This window comes from Sphaerodactylus townsendi, linkage group LG05, assembly GCF_021028975.2.
Source record: "Sphaerodactylus townsendi isolate TG3544 linkage group LG05, MPM_Stown_v2.3, whole genome shotgun sequence".
NCBI classification, from domain to species: domain Eukaryota; kingdom Metazoa; phylum Chordata; class Lepidosauria; order Squamata; family Sphaerodactylidae; genus Sphaerodactylus; species Sphaerodactylus townsendi.
In genome coordinates this window covers 59,981,676-60,004,836 of record NC_059429.1, presented here as the reverse complement: position 1 = coordinate 60,004,836, position 23,161 = coordinate 59,981,676, and the positions used below count along the sequence as shown (strand labels likewise).

The 23,161-nt window shown below is 40.9% G+C and overlaps 1 protein-coding gene across 2 annotated transcripts in view; it reads left to right on the top strand.

Annotated features, from left to right (window-relative positions):
- The window catches only part of ROR1 (receptor tyrosine kinase like orphan receptor 1), a 204,264-nt gene that overhangs the window by 139,546 nt on the left and 41,557 nt on the right, over nucleotides 1-23,161 (top strand). For both annotated transcript variants that reach the window (XM_048496938.1, XM_048496939.1), the window contains exons 3-4: nucleotides 9,429-9,716; nucleotides 13,229-13,259. In XM_048496938.1, coding sequence (XP_048352895.1) covers nucleotides 9,429-9,716; nucleotides 13,229-13,259 — 319 coding nt within the window. The remainder of the gene's footprint in view (nucleotides 1-9,428; nucleotides 9,717-13,228; nucleotides 13,260-23,161) is intronic.

The following is a 23,161-nucleotide window of genomic DNA, read 5'->3' as shown; positions in this document are numbered from 1 at the left end:
ACCTGAAGCCCCACACCTTCAGCTTCATTTGACCTGTAGTTTGCTGTCTTTTATTAAAATCCCTATGTCGGTTGTCTCCTTCATCTTGTAATGCCAGTTTAAAACCCCCATGATGAATCTTCCAGATTTCTGCTCAGCCTGATAGGTGAAGTCCATCACATGCTAGTCAACCATCTTGTGGAAAACCTAGCCCATGATCCCAGAATTCAAATCACTTCGGCTGCCACCACCAACACAGACAGTGATTCATCTCCATTATATTCTGCTCACTGCATTCCTCCTCCAACTGGAAGGATCAAAGAGAACCTTACCAGTGCTCCCATTCCTTCAGCTTCCTCCCAAGAACTTCATAGTCAGTCTTAATGCTTGCGGTAGTGTTCACATGAACTATAACAAATGGCTAATGATCTGTAGGTTTGATCAGCTTTGGTATCTGATCTGCAGTAGGATTCATCTTTGCCCCTGGCAGGCACACTTCTTGGGCTAGGGGATCAGACCTGGACACTTGATGTTCCATACTCCTCAGCAGAGAGTTACCAGTGACCAACACTGTCCTCAACTTCCATTTTGATGGAAGTATAACTCTAGCTGCCTCTGTCAGTTTTTCCATCGGTGCAGGCACCAGAAGGGCCTGGAATAGATTCCTGAGTTTCAGTGGCACTGACAGAAACTAAGGTTTGAAGGCTGGCAATATTACCGTTGATGCCTAGGAGCAGATATTGAGGACATTTATTTCTTAAACCCAAAGATGGGGCTTTTATCATGTTGGGAAAGTCTAAACCTCTAATTTTATTTCAATTTTTATTTTTTAAGATCTCAATTATTTTGCAAGTCTGGAGTTTTACTTAGATTTATAGAAAGAACTAATGGCCCCAGTCTCTGGATTTAAGTATCTCCAGTTGGGCCATGCTGACAATTAGATTTTTTTAAAAAAAATTATAAATATAAACAGGACAGAAAAAGTGAAAAAAATAAAAACAAGAACACGAAAAAATAATTGCATATATAATATTGCACATCATAATTTTATAAACAATAAGTGTTAATAGCTACTAAAACTATAGAAGAACTATATAATAATTGACATGGAATAATGGTTATCATATTAATTTTATATCCTGTGTCCATAAGGTGTCTCACTGTTGAAGAGCTATTTCTTCCTCAACATTTTGCATCCATCTTACCATACATGTTTTAACTTGTTTTGTTTGTATATCAAATTGCAGTAATACCTTGTAGATTCATTCTCACTGGTGTATCTGGGTGAGATGGGTTGCGACCCCAGCACGACTCACCTTGGTCATGTGGGGGGTGCATTCGGCTGCCCCTTCTCCCCATGAGAGCTGCATGCCTATCTGCTGACTGCCACCAAAGAGGTAGCCGTCCACTGCCCATCTGACAGAGAGGTAGCTGTCTTCCTGCCAACCAGAGGGATAGCCTCCTGCCTGCCCACCCAATGCCCAGGGAGGCATCTGCTTGGCACCTACTACCTGCCCACTCACCTGCCAGTTGCTGTCTCTTCTCCCCAATCCTATGCATTTGCTACCTGAGCTTTTCTCCTTCAGGAGAAAAGGAAAGGGCTGGCTGGGATGAAATATTTTGCAGCCTTGGGGGATGCATGCACACACTTCCTCACTGGCGCTCTAGCACACAGGGCTATATTAAGGTGATGAGTTAATTTAGCACACAGTGCTAAAGTAATTGGGGGGGGGGTGCAGTTTCAGTACTTGCCCTAGGCACTATTTTCTGCAGGTATGCCATTGTTCATTCTAAAAAATGTTTCTTTTGTTGCATTATCACTTTATTAACAACACTCGCTAGAAGGCTAGATTGACAATTTTTTTGATATCCAGCACATCCCTATTCTTTAATGTGCTTGGTATCTAGTACTTGGATTTTTGATGCTCCAGATTTCTTCTAAGTGTAACATTTCTATATAATTGAGGAAATTTTTAGGAAGTTTGCCTCCTTTTACTTGGGAGGGTGGGTTCTATCTTTTTTAGGTCCTGTTCATGTCTCCACAAATCATTATCTCTCCTTGAAAATTCAATGAAGATTGAAAAAATGCAATTTTTTCTCTTGCGTTGTTTGGGGCCTATATTGCTGTTACTATATTGCTGTTACATATATATTACTGTCGAGTGGTCTGATTTTCAAAATAACGTATCTTCTTTCTAAGATTCTTCTTTGTGAGTTATACTTGTATTTGTGAGTTATTTATGTAAATTGCGTCTCTTTTTTATTGTTAGCTGATGCCAAGTAAACTTTACCCAACTTCATGTTATTTATATTCATCTTTTGTTTATATGGGGGTTTTTTTAACACAAAATGTATCTGCATTTTGACACTGTAATTGATTAAATGTTTTTGTTCCCTTAGAAGAATTAATTTTATTTATTTAATTAATTGAATTTGTATACCGCCCTCCCCCTGAGGGCTCAGGGCGGTGTCCAACAGTCAAATACAGATATTTAAAATCCATTAAAAGCAATCAAACCCACTAAAAATAAGGAACCATAAAACATAATTTACATAATTTCAGACGGCATTAAAAATCCCCCCCCCCTTTCCTTGCGCTCATGGCAGGCCAGATGTTCATTATAGCAGATTTTCGATCTTATCCTGGCTGGCCAAATGCCTGGTGGAACAAGTCCGTTTTACAGGCCCTGCAGAAACTCTGTATGTCCTGCAGGGCCCTGATTTCACCTGGAAGCCTGTTCCACCAGGTAGGGGCCAGCCTCTTTGGGGCCAGGGATCACTAGGAGGTCAGCCTCCGATGAGCGGAGGGGCCTAGCGGGGCAATATAGACCATTAATATTGATCAATACCATCTTCATTTTGTCAATTTTATTATATTGCTGTGATATGATCTAGTTTGTCTTTTTGTCTTTTTCTAGTTCTCCTTTGTCCTTCCATCCTCCTTGTTTTTGGAGAGTATTCTTTTGAACTAGTAGGAGGTTTTTCTATCAGGTTCTCTCTCAGATTCTTTGTCCTTGTTCTAAGCTGATATTTCTTCTGTCAGCTTATTTTACTGTGGTGATTATTCTTTGGCCGTGCCTTAGGTAGTGCAGTTTGTATAGCAAATAGAACTAACCCTTCCATTGTAAAGTTTGGCTAAAGAAATGAAAATCCCTCCTTTTCCTCAGCCAACCTGCAGACAGGTCTTAGAATAGCAGCATTTGTTTCCCTGCCACTTGGAATGGAGTTTCTTTTTTTATTCAGTATAGCATTATATGTTTTCTTATGTGTAAATTTAACTAGCATGTCCCCATGGCTATTTGTTCTTAAATGCAAAACTTGAATTGACTCTGAATATCTGGAACGTTTCCTTGGACAGTTAATGTCTGGAAAGTTTCCTTGGATTTTCAGGTAGCCCTATAGTCCCCTGTGAAAATTGTCTTCTAGATTTGACCTCTGAATTTTCTCTAAGTTATTACTTCTGCACTGTCCTTCAGGTTTCAATCCTTTGTCCTGCCCTTTTCATGCAATTCCAGGTTTCACCCCTGTGGAGCTGAAGGGCACCCAGTCACCGAAACCTTTGCCCTCACTGCTACAGGGATGCCCCTTATACCGGCAGAGGGGACAAACACACCATTGTGACTCCACGCCACCTTCATTGGGCCATTCATCCCCCATATAGGAGTGGGTTGTCAAACAATCCACTCAATCTTTATCAGCTTTATTTCTTAGTCTTGGTTTATATACATTCATAATGTGAATCAATGTATATAAACAACAATAAAGGAAGAAAGATAAAATATAGGAAAAATATGGATAACTGAGAATAGTAAGGAGGGAAAGGTAGTACTAAAAAGATGGGTAGCTTATAGAAGGAAGGAAATAATAATAATAATAATAATAATAATAATAATAATAATAATAATAATAATAATAATAATAATAATAATAAAAAATAGGCCTGTTAGATGGAGCTATTCCACTGGGCTTTTACAGCAGGCCAGCCATAGTTATTTTGTAGTTGGGTTTTTATAATGTTTTAAGGATTTTATTGTTGTTTTAATTGTATTTTTGTTGTATAGACGCCCTGAACCCTTTGGGGATGGGTGAGGTAAAAATCCAATCAATCAATCAATCAATCAATCAATCAATCAATCAATAAACTATACGTTGCCATTACCAGTTTTTAGTTTGCTGAACAGAATTTTTCCTCATAGGTAGTCATAACAGTATAAAGCTGCTCTAGACATTTAAGGGAGAGTAATCATATCAAGATTAAAATCCCTTTGCCAGAATTGGTATTTTGACTTTAAGTGCTGTTCAAGTGGTTTTTTAAAAATAGTGCATACAGGGAAAGTTTCTTGTTTTAATAAGGTCAGTACATAGCTGTGGAAATATGCACATTTCTCCTTATACATTTTGAGTTTGTAGACATTTCAGATTTTTGTGTGTAAAAGCACAGATGCAACTATTCCATAACACAAAAATTAAAATACGTTATAATATTTAGAATTTACATTCTGTGTCTCCAGTTTATGCTCTTAGACCCATGAAGGTGACTTATGATGTGCATTGTTTGCATTGGCAACAGGTCATAACCAAAAACATATTGAAATCCAAACTTCTCAGATATTATCTCAAGTAATTTAGAGGTTCATTATAGGGCACCCACTAGGCCTGCTACAGTGAAGGATCTGTCAGCATTTTTCAGAAGTTCATAACTCAGGCATAAAGAAAAAATATTTGTGGGTTGAAACATGGTATCCAGGGTTCAAGACTAGGAGCATTGTTTTGACAAAAAGGAAAAAAATAAACTATTATTAAATTATAGGTGGTCTCTTTTAAAGGATTTCTCATTTCAAATTAACATTTCTAAATTTGTTTTCTGAGAGTGTTTTCATAAGCAGCTGGGACCAAACAAAAAATTATACATACATGGGCGGATTTCGCATGGGACAAAAACAGCGGTGTGAAAATGGTGTAAACCCTTTTACACCGTTTTAAACCATTTTACACCGTTTTTACACCACTGTTTTTGGCCCATTCAAAATCCGCCTTGTACACACATTATGGGCATATTTTGTAACCTGTCCTCAGTGCAAGTGTTCACATGCACAACAGGCAAGGCAGTGAAGTTGTACTGAAGCATTTCTTCCTGCTTCTATACATGCAGCAGAGTATGCAATAGTTCTGTCTATTTCTATCCTACCCTTCTTCCTCTTCTCTCAAGTTCCTACAGTTATTTTGGCATGTGTTTCCTTGTCTCCATTATATAAATCTTGCTAGAAATATTCCAGGGAGCCTCTACAGAGCCGTATTTAGAACTAGAGCAAATGTGTTTTTCGTGCATACCGCTGGTTTGGTTCATGGTATCTTGGTCCTTTGTTTTATTCTTTTTAAGTGGGATCTTTGATACAAGACTGGAAAAGATGCTTGCCTAAATATATTTGAAAACTCCTTCCAGTTTAAGAATACAACAATATGATGAACAAATCAGTATAGCAACTCCTTGTATTTGTATCTGGTATGTTTCCTAAAATAGTATCTCTTGAGTTTCTATCTGACCATCTTATAGCAGAATCATAGCATATTTTTGGTGTATCATTTTTCAGTGTGTCAAAAACTAGTCAACAGTCTCTGTTAATTGTATATCAGACATATTTTGAGTCTCTTTATATGGTGAATTAGCAATCTAAGCCAGTGGCATAGCTACCACAGGGTGTGGTGAGAACAAATGCCTCAGTGGGGCCCACATTCTGCCCCCTCCCCCTTCCCCCGCCAGGCTATAGGCTCTGGTCTCCCCGCCTTCTAGGGTTGCTCCTCTTCTCATCCCAGTAGTCCCTCCAGGCCTGGCAGAGGCCGCAGCAGTAGGGCACCACTTCTCGGGTTCATTCTCCCGCCCAGGTTCTCCTCGGCTGCAGGGCTGCCCAGCACTGCTGCTGGCTCAAGTAAGCAGGGCATAGCCACCATGGGCCGTGGGGGGACGCGGGGGTGCCATTTTTCCCAGTGCGCCATCCCCTCGCTACGCCTCTGGCCTAAGCCCCTTGTCAGCATGACAAACAGTAATAGTGCCCACTTTTATTTGTATTGTACAAAAATATAGCTAAATTGCTGTCTAAAATAGTGTTGGTGGCTTGGGACAGGACCCCTAGCTGCCATAATGTCTAGTTTAGCCCTATGTTTTGAGTTGTGGAGGGGTTGTATATTTCAATCTTACCAAACAGTGTCTGTAACTGTTCTGAAACTGAAATGAATACATATATTTCAAAACAATACTTTGAAATTTGATTTAAAATGCTTTGGGTTATAGTTTAGTTGAGGTAATCAGAAACAACACAGTAATTATTCACTTCAGTTTTTCATAAATAATCAGAGATATGTTTATTCTCATTAAAATGCATCCAGGAAAATAAAGATGAAGAACGAAGCTGCTTAGGAGATCTGATAGTCCTAATATAAGTAATAACAAAATACATTTTAGTCCCAGTAAAATATACCAAAATCTAGAAGTCAGAGATGTAGGTTTGGTGGAAAATAAAACCAACATTTCAACAGCAACAGCCACTTTTCTGTTCTAAGGTTGTTATCAGAGACACTCCTAAAAGAAATGAAGATATTTTCTGGCTTGATCTGACAGTCAGAGATTTGAGACTGTAAACTAGGAACCTGTGTACAGGACAGCACAGAGAGTAGTTCTGAGTGTTATTAAAATATCAGTACTGTCAACTTCTTCTACCAATTCATACAGAGTCTTTGCTGTTCTTAAATTAAAGCATTCAGTCAGTTTACATTTAGTTGAACTTTATTGATTGACTTGTGGATAAGTTTATGCAAAATTTATGCAACTTGCTGGATGAGTTTCATTTGTTTTTTGGTCAAAAAAGTTTGGTCGAGTCCTTGGAGAATTTCTTTTTTGTCAGTATTGCTTAGGAAATTATATGAGGTAAAACTGACAAGAATGAGGACTACTTCCCAAAGTTGATTTGCTATTAGCATCAAAAATGGTATGTGAGAGCTGGCAGGTCTGAAACACGGTTGGAGTGTGTGAAGGTACAAAAGCAAAGGTGAATCTTTCAAACCAGGCTGCTACCCTCAATTGAAAGCTGAACTGCTGGGATAAGAGGCCAGATTTACACTCTGATGATGATATACTATGCACATTTTAAAACAAATATTTTGGGTCAGATAGCATTGAACCTGAAATCTAGCAATGAAAGGCAGTGGAACTCCAGGATGATATGGGGACTGAATTTTAATGCCACATTATAAAAAATGATTTAATCCAAAAGATGCATTATTTCTTAAAGCATTCCATGTAACACTTGAAAGCCCAAGCTAGAATAAATTGGAAGAGTTTAATATGTCTGCAGATTCTAGTTTAACATTCCACTTCTCTACAAAAATGAAATAATCTTTGATCAAATAGCTATGTTTTATATGACCAGCTCACAACAACACTCAGCATGAACATTCTTAAGATAATTTTTGAAAGTCTCATGTTCTGTTTTTGTAAAGTCGGGTTAATTTCTAACTAGTGAAATAAGTCACATAACTTTAGCCCTCGGCTTCATTTGGGGAACTTCCTGTTATGGTTTTGAAAGCATTTCAGTTAACTTTAAGCCATTGTGTTCACACAGTATATTAGGCATATGGACTAGTTTGTAGTTCAGCAGAGCAGCTTCCCCAGGCACCAAGTTACCCCACTCATACAGTTCAGCTCCCTCGTGTGTATTGTCTTCATACCACGAGCAAACTGCTCACATCAAACCGTAGGGCCGTAAAGGAAAAAAACGTCCTTTGTGTGAGTGATGAGGGGCACCGTTCATGGCAAGTGCTTTCCACATTATGGAATGCTTTCCACATGGAGAAGAGACAGAGAGTACAGTTTTTGTTTCCACATTGTGTGAAGTATCAACCAAATGTTTCTAAAGCACAAAGAGTTGCATTTTGAGAAGACATGAGCTGTCACTCAGGTGGCAAAATCAAACACATTGTTTTCATGCTTTATTAAAACTCTGCAATGGAACCTTTGCTGGATGACTATGGGCCAGTCACTGACACCCACCCTAAACTACCTAATAGGGTTGTTGTGAAGATAAAATAGAGGAGATAAGAATGATATAAGCTGCTTTGGGCCCCACTGGAGAGCAAGGTGGGGTATAAATAAAGTAAATAAAATAAAACCTTAATGTAAAAAACTTACCTTTGGAGCTACAAATTTGCACAACTTTTTTTGAATTCTTTTGAAAATCTGATAATAACTATGAAGTGATAAAATTAAATAACAGGAGAGGGTGAGCAATGACAGAATTAGCTATGGCCGTTTCTGCACGAATGCGGAAGCGGCCGGGTCGGCGTACTCAACGCCGACCCGACGACGCTAGGACCGTCCACACAGACGGTCCTAGAAAGAGCCGGGCAGCCGGTGCTGCGGAGCGCCGGCGCCCGGCCGACCCGGCGTGTCCCCAGGCCTCCGTGCGTTGCCGAGGCCTGGGGGCACGCCCCCCTGGCCCAGCGCGCCTGCTCCAGCGGCGCAGGGCAGGGGGGCGTGTCCCCAGGCCTCGGCGACGCGCCAGAGGCCCGGGGACAAGGTAAGTACAGGGAGCAAGGGGGGGAAGCGCCGTGAAGCCGCTGCCGTTCGCACGGCAGTGGCTTCCAGCCGGCGTTTCCTCAACAAGTGCGCTTCCAAGCGCACTGGGGAAACAAACGCCGCCGTCGGGACGGACGGACGGCGCGAGGGCGGCGCGGCTGCGATGCAGCTGTGCCCCCTGTGCGAACAGCGGCCTGGGGACGGCGTTTTTGCCGTCCCCAAGCCGCCATTTATGGCCCGTACGGAAAGGGCCTATGAGTTCTGTGAATCACTTCAGAACAATTTTTCTGCCACTCATCACATTTGAAATGTAACAGACTACTTTCCTGAGGCTCAGTGTTATACATCTGTAATAAAAATGTGTGAAAAAAGATTTAAAAATTGGTAGATAAATGTGGACATTGTCCTCATACTGCTGTGCAAATTATGTTGTATTCTACAGTAACAGGTACATTCATACACAACACTGCATAGTTTAACCTAGATCCAAAGTCATTATATGTGTGTAGACCCTGAATGTGCAGGAATCTCATTTTGGCTCCATAAACAAAAGGAGTAAGAGTGGTTTGATTCTCACCAGAAAAGAAGTAAACAGGAACTCTGTGTGCCTTGGAATACTTGAATTAGGATTAGCATAACATTTAGCATAGATTTCCACCTGAAAATAGAATCACACATAATTTTCTCAGTGCTGCTAAAGGCTAGGATTTGATTATTTTTGAAGTAGGGTTCCAGGAAGGCTTGCCTTAGCTAATACTCTTCTTTGTGGAGTGCTAAGTGGAGTGCTATGTATTCACATGTACTCTGATTTTAAACTATTGGCTGGCCAAAAGGCCGTAATAATAAATATCATATCATATCTTCTTTGTGTTTTTGACAGATTATTTTTTGACACTTGATGAGCCTATGAACAACATCACCACTACTCTAGGCCAGACAGCAGAACTGCATTGCAGAGTCTCTGGCAATCCTCCTCCAACTGTGCGTTGGCTGAAAAATGATGCTCCTGTTGTACAAGAACCCAGAAGGATATCTTTTCGTGCAACAAGCTATGGATCTCGGTTACGAATAAGAAATCTGGATACTACAGACACTGGCTACTTTCAATGTGTGGCAACAAATGGCAGGAAGACTGTTTCTACAACTGGGGTGCTGTTTGTGAAATTTGGTAAGACTTCCTCTTTGGCAAACTATTTTAAGAAAAATGCTAGGTTAATAGACAACTATGGGGAAAGAGGTAATCCCTCCATTGATTAAAGCACAGACAGCTTATACAGAAGCAACATAAACTTTTCCTTAATATAGCCCTTCTACAAAATGGTGGAATTGCTCAGTTTCTTAGTGAATTCTGGCTTTTCCTTTCCATATAAAGTCTAATAGATATAAAAGGCTGAATTCCAAGTTTCCATAACTATAGTCTGAGAAGGAAGGTTTAATTGGAACAGTGGAAAATTCATTATCTGTCGAGATCCTTTTTTGTTTGCCCAGTGTTAGCCCAATTGAGTGCATACAAAAGGGACAGCATTTTTCTTATGTTGAATCATGAGTTGATTTGTTCATTAAAATTTGATTTGTTGAATCAGTTTTATGCATGCTTCGACATTTGTCCGTGTTGGGTATTATAACTTTATACACCTTTATAAGTCTTGTGAGCAATACATTTTCATATGCTGGAGCATTTTCATATGCTGGTACAGCAGGACAATATTTGAGGTATAATGATTTACTTTGTTAACAAACACTTGGTAAATAAAAATCTTGCAGCTCCCCCTCACCAAAAAAGATCCTAGTCAAGGACCCAAATAACTACCTGGTAGTCCAATCCATAGTCCAAGGCAGTTGGAGACAGCACTGCTGACATGTCATCTCCAGAATAGCTTTCCAGCAGTGCAGGGAGGCAGAAAATGCAAAAAAAAAAATTCCAACCCCCCTGCCATAAAGCCCAGTGGGAGACAACTATTGTCGGCTCAGCCTTTGGGAATGCCCCTAGCTGCATTAGCCTCCACATTAGGCTGGCACAGAGGTGGAAGCAGTGGCCATAAGCTCCACAGATCTCCATGACGCCTGCCCATCTCCCTGTTTGCTGTCCTTGGCCACTTATGTAGCCGGGAGGGCAAACTCATTGGCACAAGTCTGCACTAACTCCTGTGACCATTCAGATCCCCTCCCCTGCATCTGGATTGGGCTTTTAGATTAGCCCCAATGGCTCACCTTACTGCCCCACTTTTTGGCACAGCAGAGTCCTTTGCTATGTCACACACTAAAGCTCCTCTCATTTTCAACCCTCATTTGTCGTATGTCATGCAAGGACAGCTGTTCAGGGAAACCAAATTCAAAACCTGCTTAAATGTATTTACCTATATGGTTTTCTGTTCCTGGCCTTAGATTTCAATTTAAACATATTTCATGACTAATTTTGAAGTGATCAGCAAAAATCAAAAATCACCTACAATAGGCTACAAGAAAATATAATGAATCAAACATATAGAACAGGAAGAGAGGAGGAAAAGCAGCACCATATAACAATCAAGAGCAAGGCACATACACCAATATGTGCTAAAGAAACCTTAAGGAAACACACTATGACTGGAGAAACAAAGCGCTGAACAATAAGTCAGTAAGTGAGTCCTGGGAAGAATAAAGTCCTCTAGAGACTGTGTAGAATCTTCAGAGGCTATAAGTTCTGGAAAGTATAAAGTCCTCCAGATCAAGTGTAGAAACGTCAAAAACTAGATGAAATGTTCCTGGCCGTCCCCTTTTCACAGAATCCAAACTGCTTCATCAGTGGCACTGAAAATGAAGCCTGCCCAATAATGTGAGTATGTAGCCTAAAAATTTAGAGGGCTGATTCACAATCCCATTTCTTAAGACGCATCTTTTACCTGTTGTATGGCTTTATTGCCTTTGAAGATTGTGCACAGTCTCTGGAAGACTTTGTTCTTACCAGGACTTACTTGTCTTATTGTTCTGCACTTTGTTTCTCCAGTCACAGTGTGACTGGAGCATTTCCTCAGCTTTTTTAGCATGTATTGATATATGTTCCTTGCTCTTGCTTGTTGTACATTGCTGCTTTTTTCTCCCTCTTTTCCAGTTCTATGTGTTTGATTCAATGTATTTTCTTGTAGCCTATTGTGTGTTAGATGATTTTTGATTTTTGCTGATTCTTTATTCCACTACCCTTTGTATTTAATTTTGAAGTGAACCATTCTATCTTGTTAAGATTTATTATATTTGCTTTAGAAAACTACACTTTCATATTCTATTTTACTTGGACAGTAGATACTGTTCTAAATCTTGCAATCCACTTGAGGGAAGCACTGCAGTCACCTGAGATGGCACCTTAAAGGCAGCACCACACCGCCTCCAAAGGGGCTTTGGGTGGCGCAAAATGGAGGGAAACTCGAAATCCCTCCTGCTGCTGAATTGTCCCATTACTGTCTGTCTGGAGCTGGCGGCTGCCACCAGTCTGGACTTTACCCCCTTGCCAGGACCCATCACTGGAGCCATCTATCACTCCACCCCCACTCAGCAAAGGAGTTGAGGTGGGCCCAAGGAAAGATGATAGACTGGGGAAGACCACCTTTGCTGGTTTGCCTTTGGAACCGGGAAACGAGGCAGATGGTGGTGACAGCTTGTGAGGGTGAGCAACGAAGGCTCAAAGAGCCTAGACCAGCTTCAGGAAGGATACCCCAGTGCAGCCTGGGGAGCAGGAGGTCAGCCCCACACTTCCAGAACCCGAAAGGGGAGATGGGATGGCAGGCCGGGCAACTACTGGGTGCCTGGGACAAACCAGATGAAATACCAGCAACCCAATCATGAGGTGGAGGAGAGTCTTCAGAGGACAAAACTGAGAGGGAGGAGGGGATAAAAAGAGGATAGAGGACAGAGGTAGGGGGGAGGCAAGAGCAGAGAGAAGTGATGGGGAAATAAGATAGACAGAGAGGGAGGAAAGGAGGGAGGGAGGAAAGGAGGAAGGACCTGGGGTGAGACCTTGCTGGCTGGGCCAGGGACCCCAGGGCCAAGGCAACCTGGCTTGCCCAGGTCAGCCACCAGCAGCTGGTCAACCCACCAGTCCAGCCAACAGGGGCCAGCCTGGAGGCCCAGGGACAGTACCGACCTGGGAACACCTGCTTGCAGACCAATGGGAGCCAGGATGAGCTGTAAATCACCTGGATAAGGGGAAGGAGCCGTGGCACACTTGGCAGCATGAGGCTGGGCAAGGGTCCAGCCCTACTACGCCAAAGTGTGGCCTAAGTCCAAAGGTTCAGCATTCCCAAGTTGGAATGCTGGTGGAAGCTCACTAAACCTGAGTAGATGCCAGCATTGCTCCACAGTGGTCTGGACTACCAGTTTTTGCCATCCACCTGCACCTCTGCCCCCTCCACCAGCAGGGGTACCCCTTTGCACTGGTGGAGAGGGCAAAAAAGTCAGTACAACTCTCTGCCACTTCCTATAAGCATTTGGCCCCCCCTCATCTGGAGTGGACTGCCCATGTAATAAAAGAACTAAAATTGGTACCTGTATTAGTATTCACTAATTTATGCAATAATTTCTGCTGTAACAATAATTTTGGCCTGTACATTAGAATATTGAAATTAATAAAATCATACTCCACATGAATAAGTTACTTGATGCTAAAAATTCTTAATAAACTTTTATTAAAAATTTTCTTTCTTATAGGTCCTCCACCCACAGCAAGTCCCGGAACATCGTAAGCTGTTTCTACCAATTAGTAATTTATCTCAAGTTTTGGAGTAATAATTTCATAGTCGTTTGTAATTAGAGATTCTTAATCATTATTGAACATGTGTGCAATATTTTTGAGTTAGTTTCCTAACATATCAGCTCTCTCTCTCTTTTATGAACCTTTTATTCAGTACAAAGTCCAGGTTGTATATATCCATGCCTCTGTTTCTGTCTCTCTCTGACTGATTCATTCACTCTAACCCAGGGGTAGGGAACCTGCGGCTCTCCAGATGTTCAGGAACTACAATTCCCATCAGCCTCTATCAGCATAGCCAATTGACCATGCTGGTAGGGGCTGATGGGAATTGTAGTTCCTGAACATCTGGAGAGCCGCAGGTTCCCTACCCCTGCTCTAACCTATCCCAGGAGGTCTGCAGTGTTCCCAGCCCACGGCTGAGATCTTAACATTTTCTCACTTCCATGATCTTCAGTCTACTCCTGGTCATGTAACTTTTGGAAAAGCAGAACAGAAATCAATTAGTGATGTTGCTTTGTCAGAGTCTCATCTCAGTGGGCCCAATAGCCATCTTTTGGCTCTCAGCTATCACTCAGATTTTACAGGATTGTACTTTAACTCAGGGTCTCAATTGTTGATGTGTAAGTCATTCAAAGTTAGGGAAAGGAGCACACCAATGCATATTAGAACCAATTCTGTAGAATGATGGTATGTAACATTTATTAATAAACTGGCCCCATTCAAAAATAATATTATTTTTCTTGTAAGGAATCAGAGCTGTATTGTTTGCCTAATTTATTATTCACATGTCATAGAAGACACAGATACTGCTATTGAGGGTCAGAAGGATCAAGCTGACCTAGATATTAAAGAAGTGCAGCTGAAGAAAGATCTTTAGGGAGAGGAGCTGTGGGTCAGTAGAAGTGTCTCTGCTTGGCATTCAAAAGGTCTCAGGTTCAATCCCTGGCATCTCCAGTTAAAATGACGAGGCAGTAGGTGTTGTGAACCCCCCCCCCCCCCGGGGCGTTGTAGAACTGTGTTGCCAATGGAGAAGCCCAAGGCTTCTCAACCAGTTTCCATGGAACCCTGGGTGCCACAGGAGGTCACTAGGGGTTCCCTGGGAGATCATGATTTATTTAAAAAATATTTCAAATTAGAGCAATAATGAATAAGCAGAGACTGAATAAAATACTAGTTGCAACTCGTTCTGAGCTCTCTTGCAAGACATTGTTGGACTGTGCTAATTGGTTGAACCCATTATTGATTTTTGACATGAGATAGTGAATCCATTATTGATTTTTGACGTGACGTGAGGCAATTCTATATCACAGGAAGGGAAGGATGAAGTGCATTTTTCAAGAAATTAAATAATCCAACTTGACCTGTGTCATCAGTCTCTCACTCCTGAATCTTTTCCCTGAAGTTTTCCCATAGTTATTTTATCCTGGTATTTTAAATAAATTTTGTGCATGTCTATTAAGTTATGTCTGAGGGTTGAGTGTGGTGATTTTTGAAGAAGAGGTATTAAAGAGAAGAGAAGGATTCTAGAACAGACAATTCCAATAGTTTAAATGAAGAATTTAAATCTTCTCAGACTCATACATCAGTGCATATATACAGGCCTTCACTTAAAATGAATACAGTCATTTTGTATCTCATGGCCTATATTTGAGCCTAAATGTGCCGGGTTCCCTGAGGCCTCAAAAATATTTCAAGGATTCCTTCAGGGTCAAAAGGTTGAGAAAGGCTGAAGGAGAAAGTGCTGACCTTGATGGTCAATAGTCTAATTCAGTATAAAGTCGCTCCATGTGCACTTGTGTGTGTGTAAAAGGAACTGAACAATGTCTATTAATTGTTGGAAGGTTTTTAATATTGTGCTTCAATCATCATATTTATATCTATAATATGTCCCATGGATTTTTCAATAGACTATTTCCAAGTATATATATTTAGGACTAGCAGCCTACAGCCCAATCCAGTTGCGGGGGTGGCGGTGTGGGGACTGAATGGCCACTGGAGCTGGCTTAGGCTGCTGTGCCACCCCACTGCCTCTAGAGGGCTTTCCAGTGGCATAGAGAGGAAGAAAAAGAAAAAAATAACTTTTGTGCATGTCTATTTGTGCATGCCACCAAAAAGCCCTCCATAGGACTAAATGGATTTACACCACCTGGAAGGATGAATTAAGTTTGTCATCCCTACCACCAGCTTACCTGGAAACAAAACCTGGTGGGAGTCAACTTATGTCAGCTCTGTCTTCAGGAACACAGCTGCACCAGTCTAATGGTGAGGCTGACACAGCTGGGGGGGGGGGGGTATTCCTAGAAGTGGAGTTGACATTAGTCAGCTCCCACTGGGCTTTGGTCCCAGAACCACCGGCAGCAGGAAAGATCGGCTTACACCATGGTTTTGGGTGATGTGAGTCCATTTAGCCCTGGGGAAGGTTTTCTGACAGGACGTTTTTTCTTTTTTTTCTTCCTTCTCACTCTGCTGGAAAGCCCTCTGAAGGTGGTGGGGTGGAGTGGCGCTGTCCTCAGCCAGCTTGGACTGCCTGTCATGTGACTTTTTTGCTTAGCCATTTAATCTCTTAAGTAACTATTTAATAAACATAATGAGATTATGATGTTGCAGTGCAGATAATTCTTTGTGCATAAGGACAATAGTTGATTCTCCTGACTGTAAAACACTGCCACGTTGTATATCAACAGGAAAATCAAATAAAATGTTTGCCTGGAATTGTAGATGATTTACAATCAAGCTATTAACATACAAATGCCTTTCATGTGGGACAGCTTTGATATGGAATATTTCCATTCTCAGTGATTAATCAGTTCATGCTTGCCAGTCCCATTTACATATATGAAATCTGGAGGCTAATGAATATTTATTGCAAGGGATAATGAAACTGGTTATATTGCAGACAGTAAATGTTATTGTGTTAGCTTAGAGGAAGACTTATAACCACAGAATAACATTCAGCTATGCCCTCTAATGGAACATCACAACATTCAACATGTTTGAAGCTCGTTTAAAAGTTACTTGATTTGCCTGGCAAAACTGAACACATTATCTCCACTTGGCTTGAGCAAAATTTCCAAAATGTATATTAAATCCAATGGCTCTGGTAAGATTGCATTTTTGATTGTCTTGAAGAGATAGAATAAGCAACTTTTACAGTACAGCTTGTGACATTTTATATGTTGCCTTTCGTCTGCTGTATTATTGTTATTATTAATAAGTTATTTGAAAAATTTATATCCTGCATTTCTGCTCTCATAAGAGCCATCAAGATAGCTAATATTTTAAATATATATATGATAAAATCACATGAAAATGATACATAAAGATGATAAAAATGACATGAAGATAGGAGGCAACAAATAAACTAGGGATACCAACCTTGGTGGGGGTGGGGGGGGCTGGATCTCTCAGAATTACAACTGATCTCTGTCCAACAAGAGTCTTGGAGTGGCTTGCAACTTAATTTTCTATCTTTATACTTAGAAATAAGTCCCATTGCATTAAATGGCTCTTGCTCCCAAGTTAGTGTGGATAGGATTTCACTGTCAGGCAGCAGTCCTGTGCGCACTTACCTGAAAGTGATCTTAATTTAATTCAGTGGAGCTTATTTCTGAGTAAATATGCCTAAGATCACATCACAAACTACTATGCTATTACAAAAAATGGTGCACAGGCTGCTAAATGGTCCCAGCAGAAAGAGAAGAAAGGGAGTCTGGTGTTTGTGAAGTGTTCAAAAGCCAAAGCAGAGTTTTTTGTAGGTATACCACAGTAGATATTCAAGAAGCATACAGACACTACCAGGGGAAGAATATGGCCATACAGCCTGGAAACCACACAACATCCCAATCTTGCCACTCCTTGGCAGCTTTTCAAGCAATAAAGAGATGCAAGGCTTGTGCAGGCGTGTGTGCTAGACTTTGCTCTTGGAAAGAAGAGAGAGTAACTAGTATTTTTAAAATGCCTCTTCTCTTCCGGTGAAAGGGTAAAGTCTGGAACAAATTGAGCTGGATGGAGATTAACTGTCTTCATGTATGAGAGAGAATGTAATGGAAGGAAAAGAAGGGGACTGGGGAACAAGTCTTCAGGTCGGAGACCCACATGAAATTTCCCCAGTAACTTAAATAGCCAATCACCCCCTTTACCTTTATGTATATGCACTGTATCTGCTAACGGATACATTTCTATATTCTGTATGTGTATGTGTGCCTGCACAGCTGTGGATGACAATGTAGCTATATTCTTTTTGATGCTAGCCCTTGGAGTTGGTGAATGTTACCAGTCTCTTCTGTTAACAGTAACTTTGCAGTGGGTTGGGGAATGGGGCTAAATATATATTTGAATATCCTAACTGAGTAAAGTAAGAATGACCATGACTTCAACTTGACTGAATCACTAACGTCTCAAAGATTGGTTATGTTATGAGATAATGGTGGTTTTCATTAACAATGCATGAAACCTGTTATATTCTGAAATGTGAATGCCAAGTACTTTTAACAAAACAAACAAATTGGAATAATTACATATGATAATATTTTCTAAATTTAGATGTCATACTTGCAAAATCATAGAACAGCTTAAATAAGTTCTCTACCATATACTTAGCCATATTTTTGCAATGCATACAGATCAATCTGATTTAATGTCACACACTGTGCATTCAGTTTGTATATGTGATTCCTATACCAGCAAGCAATATGTGTTTAGAAAACTACTTCTCCAAAATAGGCCTCTCAATCTGATAGTATCTGGAAGAATAATACAGTGGCACTTAAAAACAGTAAAACCAGCATTAAAGTAACATGAAAAATAATTTTTATATAATAGCTCATCTCATGAAACTAATAGCAAATCTCTGTGGATTTTGTACTTCAAGTCTAAACAATTCTTATCTAGCATAGACTTCATAGATCAAAGCCCACTTCTTCAGTTGATCTCATAACAGTTATGTTTTGATTTTGTCAGTGGACTTAATGCAGCTTTGGAATTTGTATCCAGGCAAGACACTCTTGACATGTAAATTCACCTACATAACTTCTGCTATATTTGTGGCTGCTCCCATTCTTTTAGAGGTATATGGGCATTAACTACCACAAAATGCCTCTGTGATCATGATTACCATTCAACACAAGCAACTCCTCTCTAGGAACTGGACATCACTTATATAACATGGCACCGAGGCCTGGAAAAGACGCAAATGTTTCGTTCAACTAGTAATATGGGAGCAGCCGACAAGTGAGACAGCATTTGCGAGTGATGTGTAAAGAGGATGTAATTTTAAGGTACTTAAATAGAAAATTTTAAATAGAAACGTGAGCACAATAGAAGCTGACGATGTGAGACCGTTCCACATTTTCTTAATGGGCCAATCTGAGTCTTTCGTCTATAGTGTATGCATAGCTTATCTGCTTAAGTAGTCTGAAACTGCAGTACTATTCTTGTGTTTGGTGTTAAAATGTACTTGCCTAAATACTGTATTGTTCTAATGCAGGGGTAGGGAACCTGCGGCTCTCCAGATGTTCAGGAACTACAATTCCCATCAGCCTCTGTCAGCATGGCCAATTGGCCATGCTAGTAGGGGCTGATGGGAATTGTAGTTCCTGAACATCTGGAGAGCCGCAGGTTCCCTACCCCTGTTCTAATGTAAAGCAGAAGCATAGCAGAAGATGATCAGCTGATTATCTTGCTAGTCAAGTAGGTAAGTTAAAGCTTCATATATAGCCTGAGGCAAATCCAAGAAGAGACATGAGAACTGGTCTAAATAGGCTAGGTTAAAAATGGCCATAGGAGTTTCATATGTCGCTATTCAAAAAACAATTGTGTACCCTAACTCCACCTGATAAGGGCTGACAAATTTTCTCTGATCTGTACCAGACTACCTTCTAAGATTTTAAATATTTTTTCCAGTCCTGACAAAGAGTTTAAGTTCAAATTCAACTGAGAATCTTGGGCAGCATCCAACAAAAATATATATTTGAAAGTTAAGCTCTCCGGGTACAGAGGGCTGCCTCCCATTACTCTGTAGTCTATACCACCCTGCTCCCTTGCCTAGACGATTGCCCAGGGACCACAGGATGCCCCACAACTGGCAACCTTGCCCCCAGAATTACTAGCAAACACAGTATGCTCATGGAAGCCAGGAGAAGCTGCATGGAATTGGCTGGATTAGTAGGAGCAGCCCTCAGCTGTTCCATTGAAAAGGGTGTGGCTGGCACAGCTCCAACCCAGCTGCAATCAACAGGCCTCAGCATTTTCACAGAGTGGGGCACATCTGTCAAAGCCCAGACGAGGCTGCCATCAGGGAGGAGGACCCAGAGCTCTGGGGGACCAGCCCAGAGCTGACTGGACTCGACAGACAGCCTACCAACTGCTAGTAGTCTGGACTAGGAAGCCCCAAGGAGGGAAGAACCTTTTTGGAAGGGATAAAAGGGGCACAGGAGAAGAAGCCGGGGGGCGGGGGGAGGAAAGAAAGAAGAGGGATGAGAAGTCAGCAAGAGTGCTGTAAACTGCTTGCCATTAAAGTCTGCTGGCTGCAAACTGCTAACCTCAGTGTGTTTTTTCAGTCTTTGAGTAGTTCATCCAGGTGCTGGCCTACCTTGCAAGGATGGTTGGGATGGGAGGCACCCACAAAGGCTAAATAAGGTTTTCCTGAAAATCTGCAGATCCAACCATCAGTCATATGTACTTGATTAAGAACCCCATCCAAAGGGGAGGGGGGAACCCGCTCTTGAGAGCAGTACATCACCACTCTGGCAGATTCGCCCTTTCCAGGGGAGTTACCTCAGTGGAGGGGTGATTTTGCTGGTGTGCAGCCACCATCCTCACCATCCCCCAAGTTGAAATGTGATGATGAGTGTGGTGCTAGCATCCCAGGGCCCCTGCTGCTGTCACCACCGTAGCAGGGGTTGATTAGAGCCTCCCAGCAGGAGTTAACCAGTGACCTCCTAGCTTTTACCAGCATTATGCCAGTAGGTCATTCCTCAGATTTAAGCCACCCTTTTGGGTGGTGTAGTTTTATGGAGACCCACAGAGGCTTCTTGGTGGAAGGAGACACTTTCACTTTTTGATCCTCCTCATGCCACCTGGAAGCATCTTTGGGGACTATAGCTGGGCACTCAGCTTTTGGATGGAGCTACCCATGATCAAACTGCTTCAATGTAAATCAGCCCCTAAAAATATTCATCTACATCTTTCCAGACAGTAAAAAAAGACTTCAGACCACTTTGTGATTCTAAAAGTGCTAAAGTTCTTTCCCTATAATCCATTATTTGCTACACATTGAAATCTGAGATAACGTTAATGACCCATGGGGCAGCCTGCTCTTTTCGTGGCTGCAGAACTATATTACTTGCTTAATTGCTGAACAGTTTGACTGCTACCATGATGGATCAGCAGTCAGGAGAGAGATAGAACAGCGAGTGTGGCAACAGCCGCTGCTGCTGCAGACATGGCATAGCAGATTCCAGTAGATAAGAGGATTTCTTGAAAGGAGTGAAATGGTTTGGGCCTGGGAAAATGGTTAGAACACTCATCTTCACTATGTTCGTGTCATTTCCCCTCCATTCTCACTTATATCATTCAGAGAAGGGCGGTCTATAAATTTAATGAAATGAAATGAAAATGAAATTATTCTAGATTTGATGGTGCTCTTGATGAAAGTTTTGAAAGAACTGATATTTGTATATAGAATAAAACACATATTTGGATGTCAAAATGAAGGCAGTGAGGTAAAGTGGACTTTTTACACACTTTCTTTCAACATGTCCAGTTCCTTTGAAAGCAGCGGTCCATTATTTGTTCTCACTATTTGAGTGTACAAACTGAAAGAATTTAATAAAAGCAAACTGAATCAGCACCCTTCTGCAATCAGGTAAATTAATTGCTGGCAATAGATTAGAAAATCCCAGCTGTTAATCAGTTTTAGAGAAATAACTGTTCTGTGACTCTGAGCCTCCCTTCAGGCTTTGTTACAGGGCTGTAGCAATGAATACTGAAATAATTTCTAGAGCTTGATCATGCTAGAAGTGCACAACTTGTGGCCCATACAGCTGATAGCAGCACACCAATCATGTACAGTAGATGCCTAGTGCCTGACAACCCTCAAACTTTTCAATCCCAAGCAATAAACAAAGGGTTTATTGCAGCTCTGGTCGCTAGGGCTTAAATTGGCCAGTGGCTGCCATCACCATGGAAGCTCACAGGTTGTGTGTCTGGGTTCCATGTAAATGTGAATTAAGTGCTGCTGCTTTATGTTACAGTTTATGTTGGTATAAAGTTCTAGCTTTTAAATAATTCCATAAATAACAAGACTGACTTTCTTTCTATATAACACTTGTGTACTGTCATAATTCTTAGCATGCACTTAGCACATACTTGTTGATGTTGCATGTTTTAGGATTTGGCTGTATAAATTTGAAGCTCACATCAATCTAATTGATGCCATAATGGTTCGTCTGTAGAACTTAAGCACAAAATATATGTAGTCTGTCAAAATCACTGGCTGGCTTTGCTTTAGAAACTTTCTGTAAAGGGACAGGAACTTCAGGCAAATAAAAGGTTATTGTTCTGCTCTGGCTACACATTTTGATTTTTCAAATTAGACTTTGTCATCACTCTGAAAGCATAACCTTAATGATATCATGAAGCTCATACTTCATAGGTGTCTGTGATTGAAAGACAACTTAGAAATGCCAAAATGAATGTCTAGTTTTTAAGCATAATCCCCCCACCCCCAGCCTAGGGGCACTATATCTGGGAACAGGCTTCTGTGCCTTTATCCTGAGTACAGTTGGGAATATGTTCCACATGCGAGGTTGCTGTCTCTCATCTTGCAACCGGGCATGTGCATGCAGAATCCCCTTTTAACAGCTAATATCCCCCAAAAATGTGTTTCAGAAAACCCAAATTTAGCCTTCTCCTGTTCTTGTGCCATCAATCACCCAGTGAGTGGAACTGCAGCATTTCTGGGTGTGCAGCCCCAACTGTTCTGTGCATGTTCTACTGCAGTGAAATTATAATAGTGAAAATGGATAGCTGTAGTTTCAGTCCCTTAGTTTCAGTCCCTTTTTTTAAGGCAGTGGGAAATATTCATACAAACATAGGATGCTGCAAAAGAGAAAACAAGAAACATGTAGTGGGTTTTGGACTGCAACACTATTTGACATAGAAATTGGTTACAATAAAGTCTTAAAAATATACATAGTAAATCATTGAATGATACTGTGCATGTAAAAGTATCCACAATTGCATGTTATGGTTGCAATGGAAACTCTGGGTCAAGCAAAGGGGTTTTTTTTTTCATCAAATCTCTTGATAGTGCCTCTGAAAAGCTTCAAAATCCTAAAATATCCTAAAAAGGTTCAAAATCTAGCAAAATTGTAAAAAAAACTAACCATTGTTATTGGAGATGCAGCTTCTTCCAGCTGTAAGATGTCTACCCACCAATATGACCACGAAAGCGGTAAAATCAGACCATCTAAGGATAAGCTAAGGATTTTTGCAAGGTAGGGTGAATTTCCTAGATAAGCAGAAAAGTATGACTTTGTGAATTAATCAAAAGAGAGAAAAAGGTCAGATGAGGAATTAATGTGCTCCAGAAACGGTTGATGAGAGCCAGTTAAAAGGGGAAAGGAAGAGAGGAAGTTAGGCTGCTGAAATTTAGGGGCGTATCAAGTTCTGTAGGGGGAAATTTTGGAGGAAATACAAATTATTTTCTCATTTGTGTGGTTTTTCATGCGCCCTCAGTTTGTTCTCTTGCAAAAAGAAAGGACTTATTTCTAAGTAAACATACATAGGCTAACCTTGTAAAATTTGCCAGGGAATAGATTTGAATGTTGTGGTACACTAATGTAAACTGTTGGAATTTCCAACAGAATCCTTCTATTTGGGCTTAAATC